At 41.2% G+C, this 27,409-nt stretch overlaps 1 protein-coding gene across 7 annotated transcripts in view; it reads right to left on the reverse strand.

Moving 5' to 3' along the window:
• The window catches only part of ttyh1 (tweety family member 1), a 50,155-nt gene extending 22,979 nt beyond the window's left edge, over positions 1-27,176 (reverse strand). For 4 of the 7 annotated variants that reach the window (XM_037537309.1, XM_017714584.2, XM_037537308.1 and 1 more), the window contains exons 1-6: positions 26,890-27,175; positions 16,060-16,217; positions 6,306-6,535; positions 3,321-3,432; positions 2,046-2,392; positions 1,857-1,952 (exon numbers count right to left, since the gene is read on the reverse strand). In XM_037537309.1, the coding sequence (XP_037393206.1) occupies positions 1,857-1,952; positions 2,046-2,392; positions 3,321-3,432; positions 6,306-6,535; positions 16,060-16,185 (911 nt within the window). In that variant the 5' untranslated portion in view covers positions 16,186-16,217; positions 26,890-27,175. Of the gene's footprint in view, positions 1-1,856; positions 1,953-2,045; positions 2,393-3,320; positions 3,433-6,305; positions 6,536-16,059; positions 16,218-26,889 lie in introns of all 7 variants that reach the window. The other 3 variants (XM_017714585.2, XM_017714586.2, XM_017714583.2) reach the window with 2 other exon arrangements.
• Between the last annotated feature and the right edge of the window lie 233 nt (positions 27,177-27,409).

A 27,409-nucleotide genomic window follows, 5' to 3' on the forward strand; every position in this document is an offset into this window, starting at 1 on the left:
TTTACTGTGTTATCCCAAGTGGTTGCTAAGGTGTTGCTAGGCTGTTACTATGGTATCCAAGGTGGGTATAAAGTGTCAATAGGCTGTTGCTATGGTATCCCAGGTGGTTGCTAAGGTGTTGACAGGTTGTTGTTAGAGTGTTCCAAGCGGTTGCTAAAGTGTTGCTAGGCAAGTACTGTGGTATCCCAGGTGGTTATACAGTGTTGGTAGGCTGTTGCTATGGTATCCCAGCTGGTTGTTGCTAGGCCATTGCTATGGTATCCCAGGAGGTTATACAGTGTTGGAAGGCTGTTGATATGGTATCCCAAGTGGTTGCTAAAGTGGACATTACTATGGTATCCCAGATGGCTGCTAAGGTGTTGCTAGGCCTTTGCTGTGCTATCCCAGGTGGTTACTAAGGTGTTGGTTGGCTGTTGCTATGGTATCCCAGGTGGTTGCTAAGGTGTTAATCGGTCGTTGTTATGGTATCCAAAGTGGTTGCTAAAGTGCTTAATTGTAGCATAGTTGTACGATGGTGACATACGAGGAGCATCCAAAAATATTTGGCTACAGAGTGAATACTGACTGTGGTAGAACAAGAAGTAGCAGTATAAGCATCATGTATTATTTAACAGGAATCATGTTAAGCATCTCATCTTCATTCCTGTGGAAAAACTGTTTGAATGATCGCTGTTCTTACACTGTAAGTCGGATCAGTTAAGAAAACAAAAGCAACCTATCCTGGGAAGCAAACACCTGGAATACCATAGCAATATGGAGAATAGAGGACAACTGTATAAATCTGATGCATGGCTGAACCATCAAACAATAAACAGCAAATGAACAAAACTGCTGTTTTATGTTAATCCCTGACCTTAACTTAGTTGATGTACTATGCCGTCTTGTATAGAACAGTCTTGCGTAGGGCAGAGTCATTCTACGGAAACGTACATTTTTGTGTCCAGATTGTGTTTACAGATGTATTACATTTGAAAAAACATGTTTTTTTTAGGGTACAATTTATTTATGCTTTAAAATGAAACAATAAGTTATTTTAACAATTACAATTTCATCAGCTGTCAATTTAGCAATATTAGTATTTAAATCAATCATATACAATTCAAGGCACCACAGAAGTGCTCGTCCTCACAGTCATGTGTGAAGGGCTAGTGCCATATTTTCAAGCAAAAACATGTTTTTCTACAATTATAACTATAATAATCTTCACATGACTGAAATATATTAATTAAATGACACAAAGAAAACAAATGCCAAATAAATGTTATAAAATATATAATGAAAGTTGTGGTCCCCAGGAGTCGTGTCACTGGTGTTACTGCTTAACAACAAAAAAAACTCTTATTTTGAAATAAAAGACACACCGATGACGTCATTCCACTTCCATTTACCTACTTTCTAAAGGTCTATGATGAAAAGCACATGGTGAGTCGACTGTATCTTTTCAGTTATCAGAGATTTTCTCATTTAGCTCAGGATTTCATATGAAGCTTTTAGCTGAAGACTTAATTCTGAGGTAATTGTGAAAAAAACAGAACACAAATGGATTAAATGACAAATTTTAGTGGATTTTCCATGTTTGACGGCGTGTGGTTTGATGTTCTGTAAAATGCATTGTTCATTAAAAACGTCTCTGGTGTTTCCTTTATTATGAGGAACACCGATGAGGATCGGTAACACCAGTGACTCCTATGAATAGATGAAAAAGTGGACGTTTCTGTAGAACCCAGCATTTCTACTTCCATCCCATTGTTACATGCTGTCAAGAAAAGACTTACTTATAATGTAGAACAGTTATAGCTCTCTATATTTAATTAATCAATCAGCTTTGCTAAACAGCATTATTCTGCGATACTCACAGGATGAGGAGCCATCGGGCCTGTTTGGCCAACCCCAGCAGAATAAAGAGACATACCACCAGATCCAATAGCAAAAGCAGCACATACGACAGCCACCTAAGCAGAGAAAACACAATAAATAGGTGCGGCGTTCGGTTACAGCATAAGAGTTAGGCTTTCAAAGGATTGATACCACACTAGATTCCTTACCTGTAGTCCTCATTGACCATGAGCGTGTTGGCAGCCCACCCTGGTGAGAATGGTGCAGGTATGCTGTTGGATGTGGATGTAGGGGTCAGTGTTGGCGCTATAGAAGGGGGAGCAGGGGTCAATACCCCCACCATACTGTCAGTGCCGTTAGCCCCCAATGACCCGGGGCTAACAGAGCTGACCCCTCGGCCCAGAGAGAGGGATGAGAGAAGGGAAATCACGCGCTCGGACAGACGCCTGCAGGATCGCGTGGACACCAGAGCTGGCTTATTCCCTCCAAACACGTCCTCCAGAGATGTCAGGGGTCCAGAGACTGACCGCTGCAGCACGGCCACGGAGTCCCAAACCTGTTGGAATAGATAAAATAGGGTACAATAGGGTGGGTGCTGTTTACTGTCATTGCACAACGGAAACAAAAATTTGTATTTTACTAACCGTGTGCATTCACCCATTAACGTGAAATCTGAAATGTTCCATTTTCTTTGGTCCATATGTCCCTATGTCCAGTGTGTCAAACCATATGGCTAAAAAGTGAGTTGACAGTATTTTGGTCTCATGGGACTAATGATTTTTAACAAAGTACTAGAACATTTGATTGGGAAAAAATCAAAATAACGATGCAATCAAAGAACTAATGTGGATACTGTGAGATGTTAATCCGAAGTATAACTATAGACCATCTCATCTCTTCAAAACATTAAACTATGTGCCATTTCCTTATCCTCAATTTAGTTGAAAGCTAAATTTCGTTGAAACTTGGTTTAGTTGAACTAAAACTGAAAAACTAAAAACTTAGTTTAGTTAAAAACTAATTATTATGCTCTGTTAATATGCTCTTTAATGTGCTCCAAATTGGGTTTTAAGACAAAAAGAGAAGTAAGACAAACCCTTAAAGGAACAGTCTCATCCCAACCCTGTCATGCAACATCCTAACAAAAATACTACTCCCTGTAGTAAGTGCTTGGACCCCTAAAAATAGCTACAAGCGGCAATCTCAGGGGTCCAAGCACCAGCAAGTAGGCCAAATTAATATGGCCATTATCTCACAGAGACATTCACATAAGTCCAAGTTACAAACTGACCACATAATTCTCAAAGTCATTAATTTCAAATAAATTCCTGTGCAGCCAACATGCATTTATTTGGCTTTCGGAACCATGGTGGGTTCCACCAAGAGGTCACTAGCACACTATGCGAATGTGTGTGTGTGTGTGTGTGTGTGTGTGTGTGTGTGTGTGTACACGTGCAGAAGTGTATGTGTGTCTGTTTTCTCACCAGCAGATCGATGGAAGCCAGTGTGTAATTGGCAGTGAGCAGAGACGAGGTCAACTGATACATCCCATCGTTCGCCTCGCTGTTGCCGTAGAAACCAACGCCTATGGCAACACTGCGTGAGTGCGGAAACACGAAGAAAGGAACAATAACGGAGAATGAGAGAGAGAGAGAGAGAGAGAGACAGAGAAAGAGGAGGGAGTTTAAATTATCGTGAGAAAATCCAAAAATTTCACAGTCTTGCTGCAAAATGTGTACAAAAAAAATTACCACTTGTATCCTATTGATCTTTACCAGAATCCTTACCTAATAAGTAAAAAGCTAAATACATCTTGTTTGCTTATTATTACGAACCTCCAAAACATCAAAAAAGTTGGGACAGTATGTGAAATGCACATCAAAACATAAAGCAGTAATTTGTAAATCCCCTTTGACGTGTATTCTAACAAAAGCAGGACAAAGACAATATATTGATGTTTTACCTGCTCAACTTCATTTTTTTGTAAATATATATTGCTGCTGTCTGAGAAAACCTTGTATCTCCAGCTTTGTTGTTTTTCATTTCTTGGACATGTTTGAAAAGGTGACTTGCCCTTTATGACGTGTCAAGATTTTATGATGAATGGACCAAAATTACTTGGAAAAAAATTCTGGCTCCATTGACTTACATTAAAAGTGAAGTAGGTTTTTTCCATCTCCTGTAAAGTTACTATTTTGGAGATACGAGGTTTCGTTCCGAGAGCAGCGATATGTAAAGTGCTACCTAAATTTAAAGCAAAGTGGTAGCACGCACAGCATAAATTGCTATTGGCTAGATAGCCTAAGTTTGAACTTAGTGTGAGCCATCATGAGCAAATTTTGTGTTCCTTATGGTTGTTAATATTTTCATCTATAAGCAGATGACAACAGCGTTTTCATATCTTTTCATTTTGAATCTTTTTGCATCTTTTTTTATGTCACAGCTTTGTATTTTGCACCAAATTATGGAGATTTGTACAAATAAGACCATCGACAAATATCAGCATCCATAAGCAGTATCGGCATCGGTATTGTTATCAATAAAATCCAAACAATAACCATCCATTGTGTTCTCTAGGCCAAAAAACAAATTATCCAGATTGTTACCAGTTAGTTAGTAACTTGCAAACCTGTGGAGGCACCAATAATACTGAAAGATATATACAAATGCTGCCTTCTAGACAACATCTTTTTCAGAAAGTAAAGTTTGCGTTTCTAATAATTTTCTTCTTATTATATATTTAGTATTTAATTTTTTTTATCATTATTAAAGTTATGCTTGCTACTAATTCTACTGACTGTAGAATTAATGCTATGCTTTAGTAACATTGCATTGATCCAGTCATGCCAATAATGCTGCTCTGAACTGAATTGAGAGGGAGTGAGAGCGAAAGAGAGGTTATGTTTAATTCAGTTTGCATGTACATACTAAATGACACCTACATTAGCCGATATAGAGCACAGGGCAGAGCATTAAAAGCCAAAGCCCAGAAATGGTTTTGTGAAATAATTCATGCTCTAACCGTGGCATCGAAAACCACCAAAACACCAAAAAACACCCTAACTGTGTTTACACATCTCTCCCATATTCACATAGTCAGATTAGAGCTTCAGGCCAGATGTTAGTCAAATCCCCTATACCCCGCCAGAAATGGTACAACCCAGTTTCTCTCTGTTTGACCCAGATTACGCCACAGAAGGGGGGGTGTGGGGGGAGGGGGGTCTGTGTGTGTGTGTGTGTGTGTTTGTGTATGGCTGACACAGTTATTCATATTGTGTTACAAGCAGTAAACACATGTCGTTGTGCTTTGTTTGTGTGCATGGACCACAAGACGGTTCCTGCGTCGTAACATTGCGCTTGGCTTTCGGGAATAAAGAGGTCAGCATTAAGTGAGAACAATACCTAAACAACAAGCCCGAACAAATGCAACATTAAGTCTAAACGACCTTTAAGAAAAACTGAGAACGTACACCGGTCAGGCAGAACATTCTGACCACCTCCTTGTTTCTACACTCATTGTCCATTTGATCAGCTCCACTTACTGTATAGCTGCACTCTGTAGTTCTACAGTTACAGACTGTAGTCCATCTGTTTCTCTGATACTCTGTTACCCTGTTCTTCAGTGGTCAGGACCCCCATGGACCCTCACAGAGCAGGTGGTGGATCATTCTCATCTGGAGCAGCAGCAGATGAGCTGTCGTCTCTGACTTTACATCTACAAGGTGGACCGAAAAGGTAGGAGTGTCTAATAGAGTGGACAGTGAGTGGACACAGTGTTTAAAAACTCCAGCAGCACTGCTGTGTCTGATCTACTCGCACCAGCACAACACACACTAACACACCACCACCACGTCAGTGTTACTGCAGTGCTGAGAATGACCCACCACCCAAATAGTACCTGCTCTGTGAGGGTCCATGGGGGTCCTGACCACTGAAGAACAGGCCGGTGAGTGTCTGTTGTGTTTTGATGCTGGTATTCTGGTCAATGAGCATGACCATGCTGGGGTGACCAGTTAAACCAGTACCAGACCAGCGCCAGACCAGCAAAAACGTGAAATGCTTGCTGGTCTGTACTATTTCAGCAGGGAAGTGGACGCTTCTTCTTTAAGCCCTGCAATTATATGTGTAGATGGTTCAAGTTCATGACAATATGATAAAAATGATCCACATAAAGTCGTGATGTATGGATCTGTGAAGTCTCTTGGTTAAATGGGTTTTAGGATTAGCACAGAACCATCACACTACCTGCGATGTCCACCTGGTGGTTTTCTGATGTTGTGATGTAATTACAGATGATTGTAGATGATTATAGATCCTGTTATGTCAGGAGGCTGATTGACTACATTTGTTGTAAGAGGGGAACCGTATAAATGAGACTTTTGGCTGAACTATCGCTTTAATGGAGGTACCATCACTGCCAGTAAACAGAGGCACTGCATCCTACAGCAGCAATAAGTAAGACGCATTACCAGCACAGCGTCACCGCGGCCACCGACACCCATGTGACACAGCAGATGCTCCGCCCCTTCTTGCCGCTGTAACCATGACCACCGCTGGCGTCGTCATCTTCCTCCTCTTCCTCCGCGTCCCTGCCGGCATCGCCACGGTGACAGCAGCAGTAGTGGATGAGGAAGGAGAGGACGACGAGGAGTGACAGGACAAGAGCGATGGCCGAAAGACTGGAGAGAACCAGCAGGGTCTGAGAGAGAACGAAGGAGAGAAAGGATGAAATTAGAAAGGAGAACAAATGAACAAATGACGAATGTATCATCTCACCGTTGCTGGAAGAAAACCTCGTATCTCCAAACCGGTCACTTTACAGGAGAAGGAAAAAACCTACTTTACTTTTAATGGAAGTCAATGGAACCAGACGTCTTTCCAAGTCATTTTGGGTCGTTTCATTTGGTCCATTCATCATGAAATTTACAGACGATGTAAAGAGCAACAGGCATTATCAAATTATCTCAAAAAACTGAAAAACACCAAAAAAGGAGATACGAGGTTTTGTTTCCGACAGCAGCGATATGTTAAACGGATCTCACGTCTTCACACAGGCTGTTTGTGTTACTGTGCCTTTAAGACTGATGTATGTAAATGAGCTCTGTTCTGATTAGCCGTCCGGTACAGTGCCTCATTCAAAGCAGTTGAAGCTAAAAAAAAAACTCCTAATTTCAGCCTAAATGGGCGAAATTCCTTTAGGCATCGGAGGATTTATGTAAATATGTTTGAATTTGGTGACATCACAAAAACAGTCATTCATAATTGGCTCCTTATGCAGTTTAGTGTCCATATAAGGGCAGTGGGGTAGTGGAGTTTGCATTTTTGGAAAACTTTGTTTACATAATACAGTACTTTGGGAAAAAATTCCACGGTATCAGTCCTTTAATCGCTGTGACGGACTGTGTTTACATGCACTCTATAATTCTGTCATTATCGGATTTCTGCAGGTATCTGATTATTCAAATGGTCATGTAAACAGCACAATCTCAGTTCTTAGATCGGAGTAAGGTCTAGAAATCCGATTAAGGAATCTGATTAAGAGGCTGGATTTTAGCTCAGTAATCAGATTTCTCAGTGCTGTGAACTCTTACTCTGATTTCTTTCCTTTCTCTCAGTCATGTGTGAAAACAGATGGCGGTACTGGAAATAAGCGAGTTATAAAGCAGAAATCTGATTACATTTATGGCATTTGGCAGACACTCTTATCCAGAGTGATTTACAATCTCATCATTACTTACACAGGTAGGCAGAGCTATTGTTAGGAGTCTTGCCTATTGGTATATCGTAAGGTGCTTACCCAGGCCGGAGACTGACCCCAGTCTACAGCATAGAAGGCAGAGGTGTTACCCACTACACTGATAGTCCCACAAACGGGGGACCTCCACATTTAACCCATCCGTGAAGTGAAACACCACATACACACTAGTGAATACACACACACTAGGGGGCAGTGAACACACTTGCCCGGAGCAGTGGGCAACCCTATCCACAGCGCCCAGGGAGCAATTGAGGGTTAGGTGTCTTGCTCAAGGACACCTCAGGACTGTCAGCCGAGTGGATCAAACCAGCAACCTTCCGGTCACAGGGCCAGTTCCCTGACCTCCAGCCCACGACTGTCACTACACCAGTATACCCACTGTGCTGTCCGACTCATGTAGACTCCGAGTTATCCCATTATCTCATAACTCAAGTTTATGTAAACGCATTAATCATATTAATCTGTTTTTTCTGCACTTATCAGATCACTGAGTACACGTACACACACTGGTAGTTTCCACTTACCTTAGACGTAGTGGATCAGCCGGAGTCCATATTTTGCAGTTTTAGTTTACAGCTGGAGTGGTGAGGCTAACATTGCTAACAAACAATAGAACTCAATAGTCACCCAAATCGTTTCTCACCAAAAACTCTTGAACGTGACAGAGGCTTGATCCCGTGGTTTAGGACACAGAATGACTTACCGTGAGCTGTAAATATGAATGCCAACTTTAGACAACAGGGTCTACATTTACAAACAACCTCCCGAGTCAGACTGCAGTTCCAGAATCAGTATTTGTGACGATGCCCATCATTTTTATAGCCCAGAGTAAGTCATAGACCACACTGACAAGTCTGCACCACCTTAATTAAGAACTGAGAGAGAAGTTACGGACACATTTCTACACAAATGACTTGGGTGACTATTGAGTTCTAGTGTTTGTTAGCAACGTTAGTGCCACTTCTAAACTAAAGAAGCAAAATCTGGACTCTTGGCTGATCAACTACATCTGGGGGTGAGTGGAAAATCTGGTCAATTTGATTTATCCGATTCCTTTTGGGGCAGTCGTGGGCTGGAGGTTAGGGAACTGGCCCTGTGACCGGAAGGTCCCCGGTTTGATCCCCAGAGCCGACAGTCCATGACTGAGGTGCCCTTGAGCAAGACACCTAACCCCCAACTGCTCCCCGGGCACTGTGGATAGGGCTGCCCACCACTCCGGGCAAGTGTGCTCACTGCCCCCTAGTGTGTGTGTGCTCACTAGTGTGTATGTGGTGTTTCACTGCACGGATGGGTTAAATGCGGAGGTGGAATTTCCCCGTTGTGGGACTAATAAGGGTCACTTAATCTTTAAAACCTCCTTCCAAACTATGGATGCCGACAGTGCCGTGTTGAACCTCAGCGATGTTTCATATGTAGTGAACGGTGAATGTAGGCCACAATATAGCAAGGCAGGAGAACGCTCCCGTGGAGTTCAGCATTATGTAAATTGGTGCCTGTCTGTGTGATCTCGCTGGCTGCCACAGAACGCTCTCGTCCAATCAGAATGAAGGAGAGGACACATGTAATTACGACGCACTCTCGGCTTCACGCTGTCAAGCGAACGCAGAGGCACGATAAACAGTTCACATATTCATACATCACATATCTGCACTATCATCTGTGTCCATCTGCCTCTCTCTCTCTCTCTCTCTCTCTGCATCGGTGTCTATCCTCCCATCCCCCACCCATCCATTCCCCCCTCTGTCTTCCACACTCATCCCTCCCGCTCTCTCTCTCTCTCTCTCTCGCTTGCTTTCCCCTCTCTTTCTTTCTCTCCACGCCACTGGATCTCTATTAATAATCTGTGACCTACTTAAATACATTCACTGCTTCTCTCTCTCTTTTCTTTCTCTCATTCTCTCTACCCCTTTCTTGCCCCCCGTCTCTTTTACACAGGGCTCCCTCTTTTCTCCTCTATCCAGCACTTGTCCAGCTCCCCTTTTACATCCAGCACTGTTTTTCTTTCTCTCCTGCTCTCCCTCTTTCAGAGAGAATACATTCTCTGTATGTTTATTTTCAATAAGTGCAGTTGTGTTTCATTTACAGCCAGTTAATTAATATGCGATGGATTCATGTGACTGAAAGCCTTACAGCACATACTGGATCAAAGAGTCATTCATATATATTTCTATAGAAATGTACAAATGCTAAATACTAAATACTGTTTGGGCTGTCAAGCGTATAAGAAAGCCCAGATTCAAACCACAACTCCAAATAAATTCTCTGCATGGCCAAAAGCCATTATTGGGTTCAGGGGTTTCAGCCACCCCAACTGCTAACAGGTGTATAAAACCAAATACATAGCCATGCAATCTCCACAGAATGGGTCGTACTCAAGAGCTCAGTCCAATCAGAATGATGGCCATTATTTAAACATAGCACTGTTATTAGATGCCACATTTGCCACAAGTCAGTCTGTGAAATTTTTGCCCTGCTAGGTCTGCCCTAGCCAACTGTAAGTGCTATTTTTGTGAAATGAAAGCATACAAATCTCCTATCCTCTGTTGTATCACTCACTAAGGAGTTCCAAACTACCTCAGGAAGCAACTTCCGCACAAGAACTATGTTAAATGGGTTTCCATGGCTGAGCAGCTGCGGAGAAGCCTAAGATCATTATCCACAATGTCAAGCATCAACTGGAGTGGTGTAAAGCACATTGACTCTGGAGCCGTGGAAACGTGTTCTCTGGAGTGATGAATCACACTTCACCATCTGGCAATCTGATGATGAATCTGGGTTTGGTGGATGCCAGGAGAATGTTACCTACTAGAACGCATTGCTCCAACAGTAAAGTTTGGTGGAGGAGGCATAATGAGTTGGGGCCTTAGTTCCAGTGAAGGGTGAAGTTAAAGCTACAGCTCACAAAGACGTTTTACACAATTATCTGCTTCCAGCTTTGTGTCAGCAGTTTGGGGAATACCCTCTCCTGTTCCGGCATGACTAAGTCCCTGTGAACAAAGCAGCTCCATAAAGACATAGTTTGGTGAGTTTGCTGTGGAGGAACTCCAATGGTCCACACAGAGCCCTGAACACAATCCCAATGAACACCTTTGGGATGAACTGGAATGTAGATTGTGAGCCAGACTTACAAATGCTCTTTTTCACTGAATGGACACAAATTCCCACAGAAACTTCCCAGAACAGTGGACACTGTTATGGCCACAAACTCCATATTAATGCCCATGGTTTTCCAACAAACTCATATAGGTGTGATGGTCAGGCATCCACATATTTTTGGCCATAGAGTGTATTTAAAGCTTTACCTAATCAGCTTTTTTCTTTTTTCTTTTTTTTTTTATAAATGTACGCTCACTCTGAAATTGATGCCTGCAACACATTTCAAAACAGCTGGGACAGGAGCAATAAAAAGCTAGCAATGTTGTCTTTAACAGGTGATGTAATCATGCTTGGGTATTAAAGTAGTATCCAGGAAAAGCCAAGTTCTTTATGAGCATGGATGAGTAGAGGCTTTGCCAAAACATGCCCCAGCAAATAATCCAACAGGTTCAGAACAATGTTCCTCAGTGTGGGATTGCAAGGATTTTAGGTATTTGACCCTCTACACTGCTTAACATCATCAAAAAGATTCATGAAATCCGGAGAAATCTCTATTGTCTGGCATACTTCTGTGATGGATATCACCACATGAACTCAGGAATACTTTGACAAACCACCGCCAATAAACACTTTTCGTTGTAAGACTGTACAGCAGAAGTCATACATCATCAACATCCAGAAATGACGCCAGTCTCAAACTGACCTGGAATGGACTGATTTACAGTGTAAATGTGTATCGTGGTCTGACAAGTAAAACTTTCAGATTTATGTTTATGAAAATAATGAACATTGTGTTTTCCTGGCCAGAGAAGAAAAGGCCCATCCAGATTGTTACCAGTGTAAAGTTCAGAATCCAGAGTCTGGGGCTGTATTAGTAGGTAACTTGCACATATGTGAAGGCAACGTTAACCCTCATGTTGTAGCAACACATCGCTGTTGTCAGAAGAAAACCTCGTATCTCCAAAATGATAGCTTTAAAGGAGAAGGAAAAAACATACTTTACTTTTAACATAAGTCAATGGAACCAGACATTTTCCGGACATTTCTTTTGGTCCATTCATCATCATTGTGACACACAATGAAAAGAGCAACAGACATTTTCACATTGTGTCAAAAACTGAAAAACGACCAAAGTAGAGATGCGAGGTTGTCTTCCAACAGCAGCGATGTGCTGCCTTCTAGACAGTGTCTTTTTCAGGGACATCCTTGATTATTTCAACACCAAAAAGCATTCTGCATGTGTACCTACAGCAGGGCTACATAATCATGTGTAAATCATTTCTTTTTGTTAGATTACATGAACACCGTGACACCTCTAAACACCCACAGAAGCGCATATGGAGGTGTGATGGGTCCGAATTCTCACCACACACAACAAAAACATCTGCAGTGCAAAGACCAATAGCACAATAACAATTAACAAACACAGTCAAAACCCATAAGGCCACTGGAAAGCATCTCTTCCTATCTGGTAAAATGAGTCTGTTTTTTGGGGTTTTTTTTTTTTTATTTTAAATCCCATAATGCACTGCAGATTCAATTGTCACGCTGTTCCGCAACACTGCGTCTCAATCCAGATCAGCAGCCACAGCTCCACATCCCTCTCAAACTCAGCCTCAGCGGAGGTCACCGACTCTGCTGAGTGGATGTGAGCGGAGAGAAATTGTGAGATGGATAAGCTGTGATATTTGAGGCACAGCTACTCCGAAGTTTTGGGTCATGAACTACGCAGTAAACGACCAAGACCACAAAGAGAGTGAATTCCAATGCAATTTGCAAACACAGTGTTGTAAATGCAAAGGCTCACATTTAGCCACACTTGTCTAATAGGCTTGCTATCTGTGTACATTAGGCACTTTTCTAATACACTAATACACTAATACACCATTCATCTAGCACATAAGTCTAATGGCTAAAGCATTAAACAACTGGCCAGCATACTAGACAAGTGACTAGAAAATTAGATGAGTGGTTGGTGTTGGGTGTGTGGCTTGGAGTACTGAACTAGTCCCAGTTAGCAAAATTTGCCTTGCCTTTGTTTGGCCCAGCACACAGCTGGCTTCTTGGCCCAGGTCTGGTCTGACCCATGCAGTGAGTAGAGCTAATGAATGTGGCCCAGAACTGAACCAACTACAATGTTGGACCACAACATTTATGCCAGACTGGACCCAAAAATATAGACATAAGGCAAAAGCACACACAGCAGCAAGGCATCTGGGCCTTTCTGGGCCACATGGCTGAAATCTGGCCAGTAGTCAACCAACACTTGCGCATGAAAGCCAGAATCAGCCCAGGGGTGACGTGTATGACTTAAATAGAAAAGTCAGATGAATTTCACATGTAAATAAAACGAATGTTTCTGCAAACTTCAGATTCTGATACAAAAATGTGTTGTCGTGAAAACACTTGTCAATCATGACGCTCACCTGTTTCCAATTAACCTGCTCACCTGTGGAATGTTCCAAACAGGTGTTTTTTGAGCATTCCTCAACTTTCCCAGTGTTTTGTTGCCCCTGTCCCAACTTCTTTGGAACATGTTGCAGGCATCAAATTCAAAATGAGTGAATATTTGCGAAAAACAACAAAGTTTATCAGTTTGAACATTAAATATCTCGTCTTTGTAGTGTATTCAACTGAATATCGGTTGAAAAGGATTTGCAAATCATCGTATTCTGTTTTTATTTATGTTTTACACAACGTCCAAACTTCACTGGAATTGGGTTTGTACTAGTCACTCATGTATGATAAATGTGTGATTAGCGTATTAGACTGTAGTCTATAGTAGCTAATGCGTTAGAAACGTGGCTAATGTACACAAGTAGCTAGCATGTTAAACAAGTGTATTCTTGTATTGCTGGTGTATCAGACAGGTGGTTAGTGCTAACTTGGGGCTAGAGGGTGAGGTGGATAGTGCCATATCAGAGACCTAGCAGAGAGGAGAATTCCCGCTCTGCAATGTCTTCCAGTTTTCTCAAACACTAGAGGGCGCTCCCGAGTGAGTCCAAAATGAATGGGTTGATATGGAGCATTTGAGCAAAGTCCCATCCATCCATCCATCCATTTTCTAAGCCGCTTCTCCGTCAGGGTCGCGGGGGGGTGCTGGAGCTTGAGCAAAGTCATAGTTTATAAATGCTTAAAATTTGTAAAATAAAAATAGTAAAATAATGCAGTCATTCCCTGAACACAGAACAGCATAAAACATTTTAACCCACTGTTATATTTTTAGGTTATAGGAGTTTAAAACGGTGCCTCATGTATGTTCATGACATCAGTGAGCATGAACAGCCAATGAGCTGCTCCGCTCACCAATCAATCATCATGCTCTTGCAGCAGAGCCCGCCTCCTGCTGCCCAAAACCTGTTTGCTGTAGGAAAAAGGTAAAATATTGGTAAGATTTCTTTGCTTTTTTAGTGAAACACATTCTTCTACTTTCTAAAATTAAAGAAACATTCCGGGTAAGGACTAGAAACTATTTTAAATTTTAGGTTTTAGTCGTTGAGCTCCATTCACTCCCATTCATTGAGGACTCACTCGGGGGCGCCCTCTGCTGTTTAGCAGTCCTGATTTTGATATAACAGGGGAAATAGGAAGTGGCCAGGCTCCTCATAAACCGGCTCTGGCCATATCTCAAGGCTAGCATTTTAGCTTGTGTCTAATGAGTTATTAAGCGGCAAATAACATTTGTATTAGCTTAAAAGTCGCCTATTATCCTTTTACACGGTAGAAGCTGAGATGTGCCCATATAATAAAAATGATTCCATTATGTGTGCATTCTGCAACCATATAAGTGCAGGATATATACAGCTTGTGAAACGCTAGACTACTTTCTCTCCATCTCTGAGGAAATGAGATGATTCTCTCCAGACGGCAAATGGCCTACTGTCATAATATACATTGTGTCTACAGCATCTCTGCTCTTAAACATACCACACACCTGCTACGAGCCAAGAGCCTTAGAGCATTAGTTTCATAGTAGGAAATATAGATTAAATTATGACTCAACAAATCTCATCATTGAAAGCAAGAGAGCTTTTTCTTCTCTTACATAGAGAGAGAGAGAGAGAGAGAGACAGACAGGGAGAGAGAGGTAGAGTCAGCGCTGTGATTCTGGTCCGGTACTGCGCTCAAATCTAAACCAAACGAAGAAGGCAAAATGAACTACTTTGGGAGAAAAATAGACATAGAGACGGAAATAGCCTGTAAGTGTTTCTCCACATGACGAGTCTACCCACCGCTACCAGCTGTCGGGTGTGAAAATTGCGTCTGATAGAGGGAAAGAAAGAGAAAGTGGAGGAAGGAGTGAAAAAGAGAGGCTCTAATTAGAGGCCAGCCGATACATCATTTGGCTAACAACAAATCGACTCATATTAAAGGAGAATTTCACAGAATTTCCTGCATAATCCAGTGTGTGAAGTGTAATTCAGTGGGTTTGGTGTGAAACGGTTCAGACGTCTTCACAGTGGTGGTGATGGGAACCAGGCGTCGCCATGACTACAACACAGATATAGACACTTTATTGACCATCCAGGACCACCAGAGAACCTACACGAGTCTTCTGAGCTTATATGGAATGCTGATGATGGAAAACAGTGGAAAATCTGGAATAATGAGTTTTCTTTGGGGACTATTTTGCCGCACAGCGCCCTGCATGTCTCCCTCCACCATGAATGGAGTTGGAGTTCTCTAAACTATCATAAAACAGCGTCTCAGTCATCAGGCAGTGAATTCAGAACCAGTTCATGTAGGAACTTTCTGTAGGAGCTTTTAGAGGGACGTCTGGTTCCCATCACCACCACTGTGAGCAGTTCTGACGCGGTTAGTTTATCTAGAACAGAGCTTTTCACACCAAACCGCTCTGAATAACTTTGTTTACATCTGAACACTGGACAAGGTGGGTAATCCTGTAAATAATCCCTTGAATAGAAGAATAATATCTGTAAACGCCTGTATCCGATTACATTCCTTATCGGAAAGTTTAAGTCCGTTCTGCATGTGCACCTGCAGAGGAGACGAAGTTCATGCTCTGGTTCCTCTCTGCCGTCTTTAATAAGAACATGTGAAGGACGTTTTCCTGAGTCTGACGTCATTTTAAAGTAAGTAGAAACACAATCACTGCTCACTGCTGCTCATCTCACTCTGACTGGACTCACACGATGCTCGCTGTCATGGTAACGTTTACTCTAAGTGGTTCTCCACGCATGTGCGTGTAATTTTGGGTCGGATTACTTGTAGTGAGCATGTAAACAGAGATTTTCCATCAGAGTGTTGAGTAGAGTGAGAATAAACACCTCAGTCTTAATCTATAATCGGAATGTGTTCAGTCGGATTGGCAGAATCTCTGCATGTAAACACAGCCAGTGTAAACGAACCTGTTGGTACTCCCAGCTGTCCGGAGTGAAGACGTTGTCCCGCATCTGCATGGTCAGGTCAAAGCGCGGGAGGGCATGGCACATCCGCACCCATATTGACGGGCTGTAGCTGGGCACCGTCGCCATGGCAACTGCCGGCCCTGGTGACCACCTTTATCCTACAGAAAGATAGAAATACATTTATAATTAGCATGGCTGCAAATTTCCATGGAAATTTTGTTTGATTGCGATTCTTTCAGAAACGATTCAGGATGCTTTTTAATGATGATGACGAATATACAAATGTAACTGGAGGATTTACACTGTATACAGACAATACAGACAATAAAAACACTATAGCACATACACTTTCTTTTTTATATATAGTTTTTTGCCAAAAAATGAGAGCATACTTTAAAAAAAAAATCAATTACAATCAATTTCAACATTCCAATCGTTTACAAAAACTAATGGACAGACATAGAAAAAATATTATACACCTTCCTGTGTATTGCACATAATAATCTAAAGTAAATTATGACCTGAAAAAAAGCATAAAATCTTAAATGATTTCACCTCAACTTGAATAAACAAAAGAAACACAAGTGTAGGTGCAGCAGGAAGCCTAGAGAGGAATAACGAGAGACGAGAAGACGAGAGAGGGGAAAGTAGGTTAAGTACAGAGACAAGGGACAGCCAAATTACACACACAGACGGACTGGTTTACTTGCAATGGCAGGACGGGGAGCAACATAGAAAGAGAAAAGCAACGAGACTGTAGAAAAACACTTTATAGGGAGAGCGATATGGTGCATCAACAATACAAGCTGCTCATATGGGAGTGGGGCAACTCAGTGTGTTGCATGCAACTCAGATTATTTTGTAGTCGCTCTGTGTAACTGTCAGGTTGTGATATCATGTTGCAACTCAAAACACGGAACTAGTTGCACGAGAGTTTCACCGTGCAAAAACCAGTCAAGTTTCAAGTGAGTTGCAGGTGGCTTTGTGTTATGCAACTCGAGTGCAATTAAGTTTCATGCAGGTTTCAAGCAACTAAAGTTGCAGGAGGCCCCAGAATGTAAAGCCAGCCTTAATCACCGCACACCTGACTGCTGACGTGAGGGAGGAACCGATTCTTGACCGAACTCTTCCTATAAGTCAAGCTAACCGAGGAGCTGCTGGATGGGGCCTTCAGCGGCGTGTGTACAGATGCGTGATGAATTAAAACACGTTTAGCCGCTGTTTAGAGCGAAGTCTCTGAGCTCCACTGCAGTCAACACGCGCACTCCCAAACAGCAGACATGATGAGTTGTGTCAGCTCGTTCTCACAATAGCGTGCGGTGTTGCACGGTGGAAATGTGAGTTAGCTCTCACATGACAGGCACTGAATCACAGATCTGGACCAAACCCGCTTCCAAACCACAATATCTGCCAAGCTGACAGGGTTCGTCAACAGTCATGTGTACATACTAGAGCTGCACGATGTACTATATTGGTTACAATATGCTAATGAACCTCAAGTCAAATTGCCACTGTGGGAATCCTGACCACGTGGATGAATCAAGGCACCTGAATAATTCCAACAAATACACAAAATAAAATTATTCTAACCTTTTCAAAACCTTTACTGCCTTCGGGGAACTTTTAGCTCACTTTAAAATCATCACGCTTCTCATATTATTTAGTAACACTCTCACTTCATTCTTCCATTTTGGTTAAAAACTATACAAGCCAACAGAAAATTGGATTTTCTGTGAAATCTAGAAGATAAATCCAAGCTAGCGAGTTCAGGAGCTGGATCGAAGGTTTAATTAACCACCATACTTAGGAACTGGAACGATCAGTTCATCAGGTTTTCTAATGGGTGGGACTAAGAATGCGTATAAAAATTCCTCAGTTTTGTGGTCTGTAGTTTAAATACCTACATATTCGGGCTTATAAGCATTTGTGAGCCAATAAGAATGCTTATTCTAAAATCGAAGCTGCTGATTGGCTGATCATCTCTCTACATTGCACTCTGTTGTGCATTTACAACAGTACTTCTTGATTAGCCTGTAGTCAGTAAATATAGCGCTGTTGTCAGAACAAAATCTTGTATCTCCAAAATGGAAACTTTACAGGAGAAGGAAAAAACGTACTTCACTTTTAATGGAAGTCAATGGAACCAGAATTTTGACTAAGTCATTCTGGGCCGTTTCTTTTGGTCCATTCATCATTAAATTTACACACAATGTAAAGGGCAATAGGTATTTTTCAAATTATGTCAAAACCTGGAAAATGGAAAAAATGGAGATACAAGGTTTTGTCTTGACAGCAGCGAAGCTACGTTCACATTACCAGGCTGAAGTGGCACAAATCAGATTTTTTGCCCTAATGTGACTCAGATCTGATGTTTTCAGGGCTGTGTGGACGCAAATCTGATCTTTTTAAATTCGACCTGAGACACTTTCACGTGGTCCTGGATCGGATACGTGTCCGATTCGTGGCCATGTGACCTTAATGTGACGCTCAGATCGGAATCCATGTGCTTTATTTCCACTGCGCGTGACCAACATTCAGAGTTACTCTGGCAGCAGCGCCGCACAGACGTTAAAGCCTGTGAACGGTGGAAAAGCAGCTCATCTCACCTTTTCCTCCTCCGTCTGGCTCTAATAATGAAGCTGAGAGCTGATCAGAGTTAATGATCTTCTCAGCGAAGCTCGTTCTGCTCGTTAGTTTGTGCGGATGATGCGGTGATTCAGTCACGTGACGTCACTGAGCAGGAGGAGCTCATGAGGGTCATTTCAGGATGTCGGTTCATCACATTAATGACTTGAAGGATTTGAATCGCTGACCTAAACGAGGGTGAACCATCGAGTCAGAGAGATCGGATTTGAGCAACGAGGCTCGTAATGTGAACACAGCAATACTGACTGTAAAATAATAAATGATGTAATTATAAATAAACTAAATAAAAAAAAAAAAAATATATATATATATATATATGGTTCAGGAATCAGCATCAAAATCAAGGTACCAATGCTGGTATCAGCATCAGAACATTTTCAACAATGCCCAGCAACAGGTGAGACTATTTTAGCCACTCTAGTCCCTCTGGAAGTCCTAGATACATCACTGGTCCATAGTCTAGTCTAAGATCCGTAGTCTAAGCAGGTTTGGGGGAGTTGCTAGGAATGGGAAAACCGCAGCAGACTGTAAAATTGATGCATGCAAGCTCAAATATATGTTAGAGGGCCCATTTCCTACATTTTTCCTGTATTTTATACGTATATTTTTGTACTTACTACTATTTTATGCATTCTTATGACATTTGTGTGGTTTTATTTACCAAAAACAGCCCTGATTCATTATCCAAACCATTTTCCAACCTCTCTTTATTTCTTAGAACTACACTGGCTTTTTTCCCGAAGAGCAATATATGTAAATGAGCTCCTGAATGGGCTAAACTTGGAAGGGGATCAACATTGGATTTTGAAAATGTTGTGATTGACACGGATGTTATGGGACTAAAACTTCTGAAATCCAATATTATCAGCCAGCGTAATTTTACATTTATATTTACAATTTTAATGTTATAGTCTTAAGACTTGCTTAACCCCTTTAAAATCCCAGGCTTATTACATACTAAGGCTCATTATTCAGTAACTACGGGGGCTTCAGTGCGAACTCGCTGAGCTATTCTGAGATTATAGAAGTGGTATTAAGACTTTAGGCCTGCTGGTGGGCCCTGGCCATTTAAGGGGTTAAACAGTGCTTTACTGGCTGCTTTTACTGTCAAATATCAACCGTCTTACTCAAATAAACAACAGAAACTCACACTTATATAATATAATATACTGTAGCACCGGGCGGGGTGGGCGGGTGCAGCTAAAAAAATGTAGTTTCTGTTAATTATGTCTTATTTTTCAACATTTTAATCCGTTCTCTTCATAGAAAAATACTCAGTCATATCAGTTCAGCCTGTCCTGGCAATGCCACGATCAAAAAAGAGCTGCTAATTAATTATTTAATGCTATCTGTGAATTTTTGCTCTGATACTGATGAAGCTGTGGGTCATCAATGTACCGGGCAGGCCTGCATGCACCTCCTGCACCATGAATGTATTTAAAAAAAATAGCTTTTAGTGCAAAAACTATCATAAAACAACGCGTCAGACATCAAGCAGTGCCCGAGGGAGCTTTTACAGTTGGACGTCCGGTTCCTATCACCACCACTGTGAACAGTTAGGACTCTAATGTCTCAGATTGGTGGAATTCCCCTTTAAACGTGTGGAGAGTAAGTGCAGCGATCTAAACTGTAGTGGACCTGCGTGTGTAAAACTGCAGCATGACATAGAAACTCAGCAGAACAGCTTTGTTCTCAATAGAACAATTAACAGCTTTAAAATCGCGCTTAAATCACTGCTGACCCCATTAAAGCCTGCTGATGGGATAATGAACCACAAGCAGACGCAACGATCAGTGCATGATGTAGTTATTCATACAACATTAACATTTTAAAAGGCCATTAGGCTTTATGGACCTCGTCTATGAGTAACGAGCTAGCAGGTCTACCTCTCTGAAGGAGGAGAAGAACAGCTGAACAGAACTGAACACATTACACTGTCCTACTAATATATACACATATATATATCAGCCCAAACAAGGTGAACCAGATTCTGGAACAAACTTAGACTGAAGTATCACAGAGTTGCTTGTAGGGCATCATAACACAAAACCAATTAAAGCAGGTTGCATGAGGTCAAATGTAGAACCTGACGTTAAAGGGGAATTCCACCAACATTTTCAAATTTCTGTATAATTAAGTGGTTGAGATGTAAACAGAGTCGTTCAGAGCGGTTTGGTGCGAAACGCTCCGTTCTAGAGAAACTTACAGAGTCAGAACCGTTCACAGTGGTGGTGATGGGAACCAGACGTCCCCCTCTAAAAGCTCCGTCACAGAAAGTTCCTACATGAGCTGGTTCTGAATTCACTGCCTGATGACCGAGACGCTGTTTTACTCTAGTTTTGAGAAGATTTTGTTCAAAAACCTATTTTTAAAAATATACTCAGGATACTATCAACAACACGTCGTCGCGGCAACCTATGTTTCCAATCACCGCCACTGTAAAGCAATCTGAGTCTCCACAGTCAACCGTTTCACACCAAACCACTCGGCCTCGCTCTGAGCGTCTCAAACGCTCAACGTGGGTAACTGGTGGAACGTTAATGCTACTGACAGCAGCATGCGTGTAAACGTTGCCATGGTAACAACAATACTGGAGCGACAGCGGCAAAGTGTGAGGCGGTTTTGTTAGCCACTCATTTTCTCCGAATACGTGATTTGAACACATGCTCATGTTTCTAATGGTATATTTTGTTATAATGGGATCAAAATTCTAACGTAGAAAAATGATGACTACAATCTTGTGGATTGACATCTTGGACATCTTCTACCATACCTTGTTTTATCTGTAACTTTTATAATAACATATAATACCTCAAGCTCACTGCATATATGGAAATGTGTACAACTGTACATGTCATAGCTTATATTTCATAACCTATATTGCTGCTACTAAACTGTACATTTGATTTTATTTCAGTTCGTGACATTAAATAGCACTAGAGCTGGGGGGCCGGAGGAGCGCTGGAGCGAGGTGTTGCTTAGTAACGACCGTTTGTGAACTCTGGTGTTCTAGCAATTGTGACATCATAATGCATTGTTACGTCCCTGTTATGATACGTTATGATCTGTTACGATATAACACAAAATAATGCATCGCATTGTTGCACCCCTGGTGGCTTATATATTGTGGGGCAGTCATGGGCTGGGAAGGTCACCGGTTTGATCCCCTGAGCTGAGAGTAAGTCACTGAAGTGCCCTTTGAACAAGGCACCTAACCCCCAACCGCTCCCTGGGTGCTGTGGATAGGGCTGCTCACCACTGTCCCCTAGTGTGTATGTGGTGTTTCACTGCACGTTAAAATGCGGAGGCAAAATTTCCCCGTTGTGGGACTAATAAGGGCCAATTAATCAAATTAATATTTAGCATACCACATGGGGGGGGTCTATTATGGAAGGCCTCAGCAATGGCATCACTATTGGAAATAATATATTAGCCAGAGTCATAATATTATTAACAAACTGGCGCTTTAAACTTGTAAACAAAAGGTTTAGCTACCTATTTACATAACACCAATCAAAAAAGTACTTGTAATAAGACAGAACTGGCCAGACGATTGTGAGTAAAATCAGGAAATTGGGCTTTACTAGCTTGAATACAACACATTACTTGTAGTCAAATTACAGACAAAAACGTAACAAAGACAGAAAAAGGCAAACACAATTCAAAAAGGCGTGAAGCAAAACACCAAAGTCGAAAACCACAGAAACAGAGTCCGATAAACAGGGTTCAGCGTAGAACCGGAGCTTTGTGAGTGCTGCCGTTTTTTCCATCACTTTATAAAATAAACCACCAAAACCTGATTTGATTGCTAAAGGCGCCCCCTTGTGGACAACCTACAGCCTGCTAAACATGAGCGAGTGAGTTATGAATCAGGCTGATGTGGTGCTTCTCATCTAAGTATACATCTTGGTGCATCCTAGCATCCTATCAGAGTAAGATGAGCAGGCAGGGGGCGTGGCCTATGCTATGGCCACACCCATGCTCAAATGACGAAATCTACGTGTCAAATGACAGAAATCTACGTTTCTGTTTTTCATTTTTTGGTTTTTCAGGTTTCGACATTTTTTCAAAATGCCTGCTTTCCTTTGCGCTGTGTTCAAATTTTATGACGAAAGGACCAAAAGAAACGCCCCAGAATGACTTGGAAAGACGTCTGGTTCCATTGACTTCCATTAAAAGCAAAGTAAGTTTTTTCCTTCTCCTGTAAAGTTACCATTTTGGAGATCTGAGGTTTCTACTGACTGCACCGTTATACATTCTACAAATTCTACCATATTTTTGTTATCGAGGATCCAATCTTGTTCATAGAATTGGAAAAAATGACTGAAAATAATCGTTACTGTCCAGAAAACACCGTGATATGTCTTCGAGTCCATCTTGGCCACCCACACACAAGTCTCAGCCAACTACAGCTGCTTTCTAAAGGCTTCCGCTGGGACAAATGTCCAGGTTTAATAAAAAAAAAAATGCTGTTCAATATTTCAGAGCTACACGCCGAGACAAATATAGGCTACTTTGAGGGCTGGAGGAAGGAGAAGGTGCTGATCCTGCTTTAGTACAGCTTGCTCCCTGTGTTACCCTGTGTTACTTGACCAGCGCTGGTGGCAAAATCTCACTATACGGCCTGAGGAGGCTCATTTCACTGGTGACACCAACTCGTGCCGAAATGAATCTGAGCATTTAATCGAAACTGTATGAGTAAAGCAAGAGGAAAAAGAGGTCGATATTGACTGCACTCTGCAGCGCGGACCCCGGCAGCCCGAACACAGCCGTTTCTCCCACAGCGCTCAGTGACACACTTACACACTTGGCTATGGCTGTGAAGTCATGCACACCAACAGATACGCTTGTTTCATCCCTTACAAGAGAATATCTGCCGTCATTTCAGTGGAGCTGAATGATAACCTATAATATTTTCACCTCATATGATATTCCTGTAGTGCTCTCTTAAGGAAAACCATACTATAACTGCAATCATACATATATTTTTATAAGATTTCTGCAGAATTCCTACATATTACAGTAAAAGACTCTAGATAGCTATGACATACTCTACATGACATAAGAACTAGAGATAAGTATATAATAAAAAACTCTGATCCAGTATATAAACTGCTTACGTGCTCAAACACGTTAAATTCGTCCATACAGTTCATTTGCTTCCCAATATATTTACATATGGACGCCCTATTCCGATTAGCTCCGCCCACTCCCAGTGAGGTTATAAAGAGTGTTTCAGCCTGGAATGCTTTCTGAAGGAGGCAGCCAATCAGAACAGAGTTCATTTACGTATTTCGGTAGCAAAATCAGCCTGTTTAATACTAAGGATTAAAGTATGGAAGCCTTAAATGTTCTAAGCTATTTTCATTGCTTGAGATCTTGTGATACTTTTAGCATTATTACTGCAAAAAAAAAGATATCATATATATATATATATTACACATATGACGTAGACACTCATTGACTGTATATATGATATATACACTCATTTACTGCATATGATATATATGATATATACACTAATTAAGGGTATATATATATATATATATATATATATGTATGACACATGATGTAAACACTCATTGACTGTATATGATATGATATATACACTCACTGATGGTATATACGATATATATGGCATAAACACTCATTGACTGTATATATGATATACATGATGTATACACTTACTGACTGTGTATGATATATATGATGCATACACCTATTGACTGTATATGATATATATGATATATACACTCATTGATGGTATATACAATATATATGACATAAGACGTCTGGTTCCATTGACTTACATTAAAAGTAAAGTCGGTTTTTTCCTTCTCCTGTAAAGTCACCATTTTGGAGATACGAGGTTTTGTTCTGACCACAGAGATACATGGTGTATATGATATATACACTCATTGACTGTATATGTGATATATATTACATATATTCATTGGTTGTATACAATATCTACAGTCATTCACTGTGTATCTGATATATGTGATACACTTATTGGTTGGAACATGCAGACACTGTTGCTCTCACTGCACGCTGGTGACAGACTGAGCGCCTACAGTGGATTATCAGAATAAAGCACATCTGCCGACGCTGATACATAAGCATTTATAATAATATAGAATCTGGGCCTCCAGCTACCTTACAGAGAAATATAAGAAGTATAAAGAGCTTTATAGATTATAGAGCACTACAGGAGTATATAGGAGGTGAGAATACTATAGAGCACTGGAAAGAGAGACAGTGACAGCCTGGATTCACTATAATATTCTTGCAGGAACCCTGTCGGATTACTGTAGTATAGGGGGCTTTATAGGGGATTATATGCTCATTCTAGGGATGCACTGATACAGAACTGTTTGCTGTAATGTGCTGATGTCAGTGTTGACACATAAACATTTATAAAATTACCATTAACTTCGACAATCTGCTCTTCTGTCTGAAGCGCATCATCAAATATATATTACTACATTAACAAGACAGCACTACAGGAAGAGTATTGCTATATAAATTATATATAGTATTATATAGTATATGTAGGGTATTCATAAGGCACTACATGCTCGTTCTAGGGAGTCACTTATAGGGAGTCTATATGTGACTTTTCTCATGTTCATATCTGCTGATGTCAATATAAAACCATGAACTATAAAGCGTAGAAATTACAGCTACATCTATAGGAATTACAAATAAATGAATATCGTCATTTTTAATGCAAATATGTGCCCATATTGATATGAGAGTAATTTTATTATTACTGGGGACTTTTACAGTGGTCATTTATCGCAGGATATAAGATAAAAGTCAGGACTCTTACTATAGGAAATACACAAGTTTTATAAATTACTGTGTATGTATTTCCTACATATATATATATACACACATACACACACACACACACACACATACATATAAATCGCTGTTGTCGGAACAAAACCTCTCCATTTTTGACATTTTTTGTTTTTTACATTATTTGAAAATGCCTGCTGCTCTTTACATTGTTTGTAAATTTCATGTTGAACGGGCCAAAAGAAACGGCCCAAAACAACATGGAAAGACGTCTGGTTCCATTGACTTCCATTAAAAGTAAAGTATGTTTTTCCATCTCCTGTAAAGTTTCCATTTTGGAAGTACACGGTTTTGATCCAACAGCAGCCACACATATGGACATAGACCGCATTCATAAGGGATTACGTGCTCATTCTAGGGATGCACTAATATGGAATATGCCTATATCTGATATCTGAATACAACCCTGGATATTTTAGCACAGGACCCTGTGCCACTTCCACATCCTGCTCTTCCGTCATCATCAAACAAATGTAACTAGTATCGCTACTTGATTCAATATACAGTATTTTATATATATATATAGTGCATTCATAAGGCATTAGGTGCTCATTCTAGGAATGCACCGATACAGAATATGCCAATATCTGATATTTTTCCCATACATATCTGCTGATATCAACACACCGACATTTTTAAAGCGTGGAAAATGCAATGACATCTAATAGGATTCACATTACAGAGGAATAAAAAAACATTATAAAATGAATATCATCCAGCTTTTGGGCAAATATCCCCCGATGCCAATACAACCGATATTATCGTGCACCCTCAGCTCATTTGCATGGATATGCTGGGTTTGTGGACTTTCACAGCGGTCAGTTCCCTCGTGAATAAGGTCTGTATTAACACTACATGAGTTTCTACAGGACTCTTATAAGAATAGTACTATTACTATCACTATTAGACAGCACTACAGGGACAGCATCACTACACGTATATGTATATATATATATACAGTAATATATATGGTGTAGTATCACTATACACATGTATATAAGTGTTGATGTGCACATTGTCTGATATTTCTCACATGCATATCTGCTGATGTCAACGCGTAAGCATGCATGAAGTGTAGGAACTGGGAGCGCATCTATGTGAATCAGCACTGCATGCAAAATAAAACGAATATTATCATTTTTTAAAGCGAATGTGTGCAGATATTGACATTATTGTGCTGATTCATTTGCATTCGCTGGGGCTGTGGACTTGAGCAGTGCTCAATAAGAGCCCTATGGGGATGATATGATGCTATATGATATATGAAGCACTGTTTTCTTGCAGCTGCAGCTCTGCATCCAAAAAAATAAAAAAGCCCACCTTTAATTGTAGTGTACTTTCTGGGATCTCCTGCTTGGTCCACTTGTCTGCTTCTCGACCAGATCACTCATTGAATTCCGCTGCTGACCGATGGTGAAAGGCTTGTGGGGAGAAGCATCCTGACTTCCAGGCGATTCAGCATCAGTAGGAAGGAAAACGGCTTATATTGCAGAGCAGCAGCCTCGGCTGTGTCCACTGGTGGAGAGACGGGTGAGAGGGAAAGGCGTGCTTTCCTTTAGTGGATGCAAATGAGCTCCTCAAAAACAGCCGCCCCCCCTACCACCATCACCACCACCACCACCACACTCCCTCTACCCCTCCGTCAGCTTCCCAACATACAGTGCACGGTCAGCCCACTAAACAGACTTCATCATGACCATCACCCTCCTCCTCTTCACCATCCTCACTGGGCTTTCCCACTGGAAGCTGCTGGAAACAACAGTAAACACTGTTATTTAAGGTGGTGGGAAGGAGGGGGACACGGGGGTTGGGGTGTGGGGTGTGAGGAAAGTGGTGAACC

Source organism: Pygocentrus nattereri, chromosome 3, assembly GCF_015220715.1.
Source record: "Pygocentrus nattereri isolate fPygNat1 chromosome 3, fPygNat1.pri, whole genome shotgun sequence".
In the NCBI taxonomy this organism is placed as follows: Eukaryota; Metazoa; Chordata; class Actinopteri; order Characiformes; family Serrasalmidae; genus Pygocentrus; species Pygocentrus nattereri.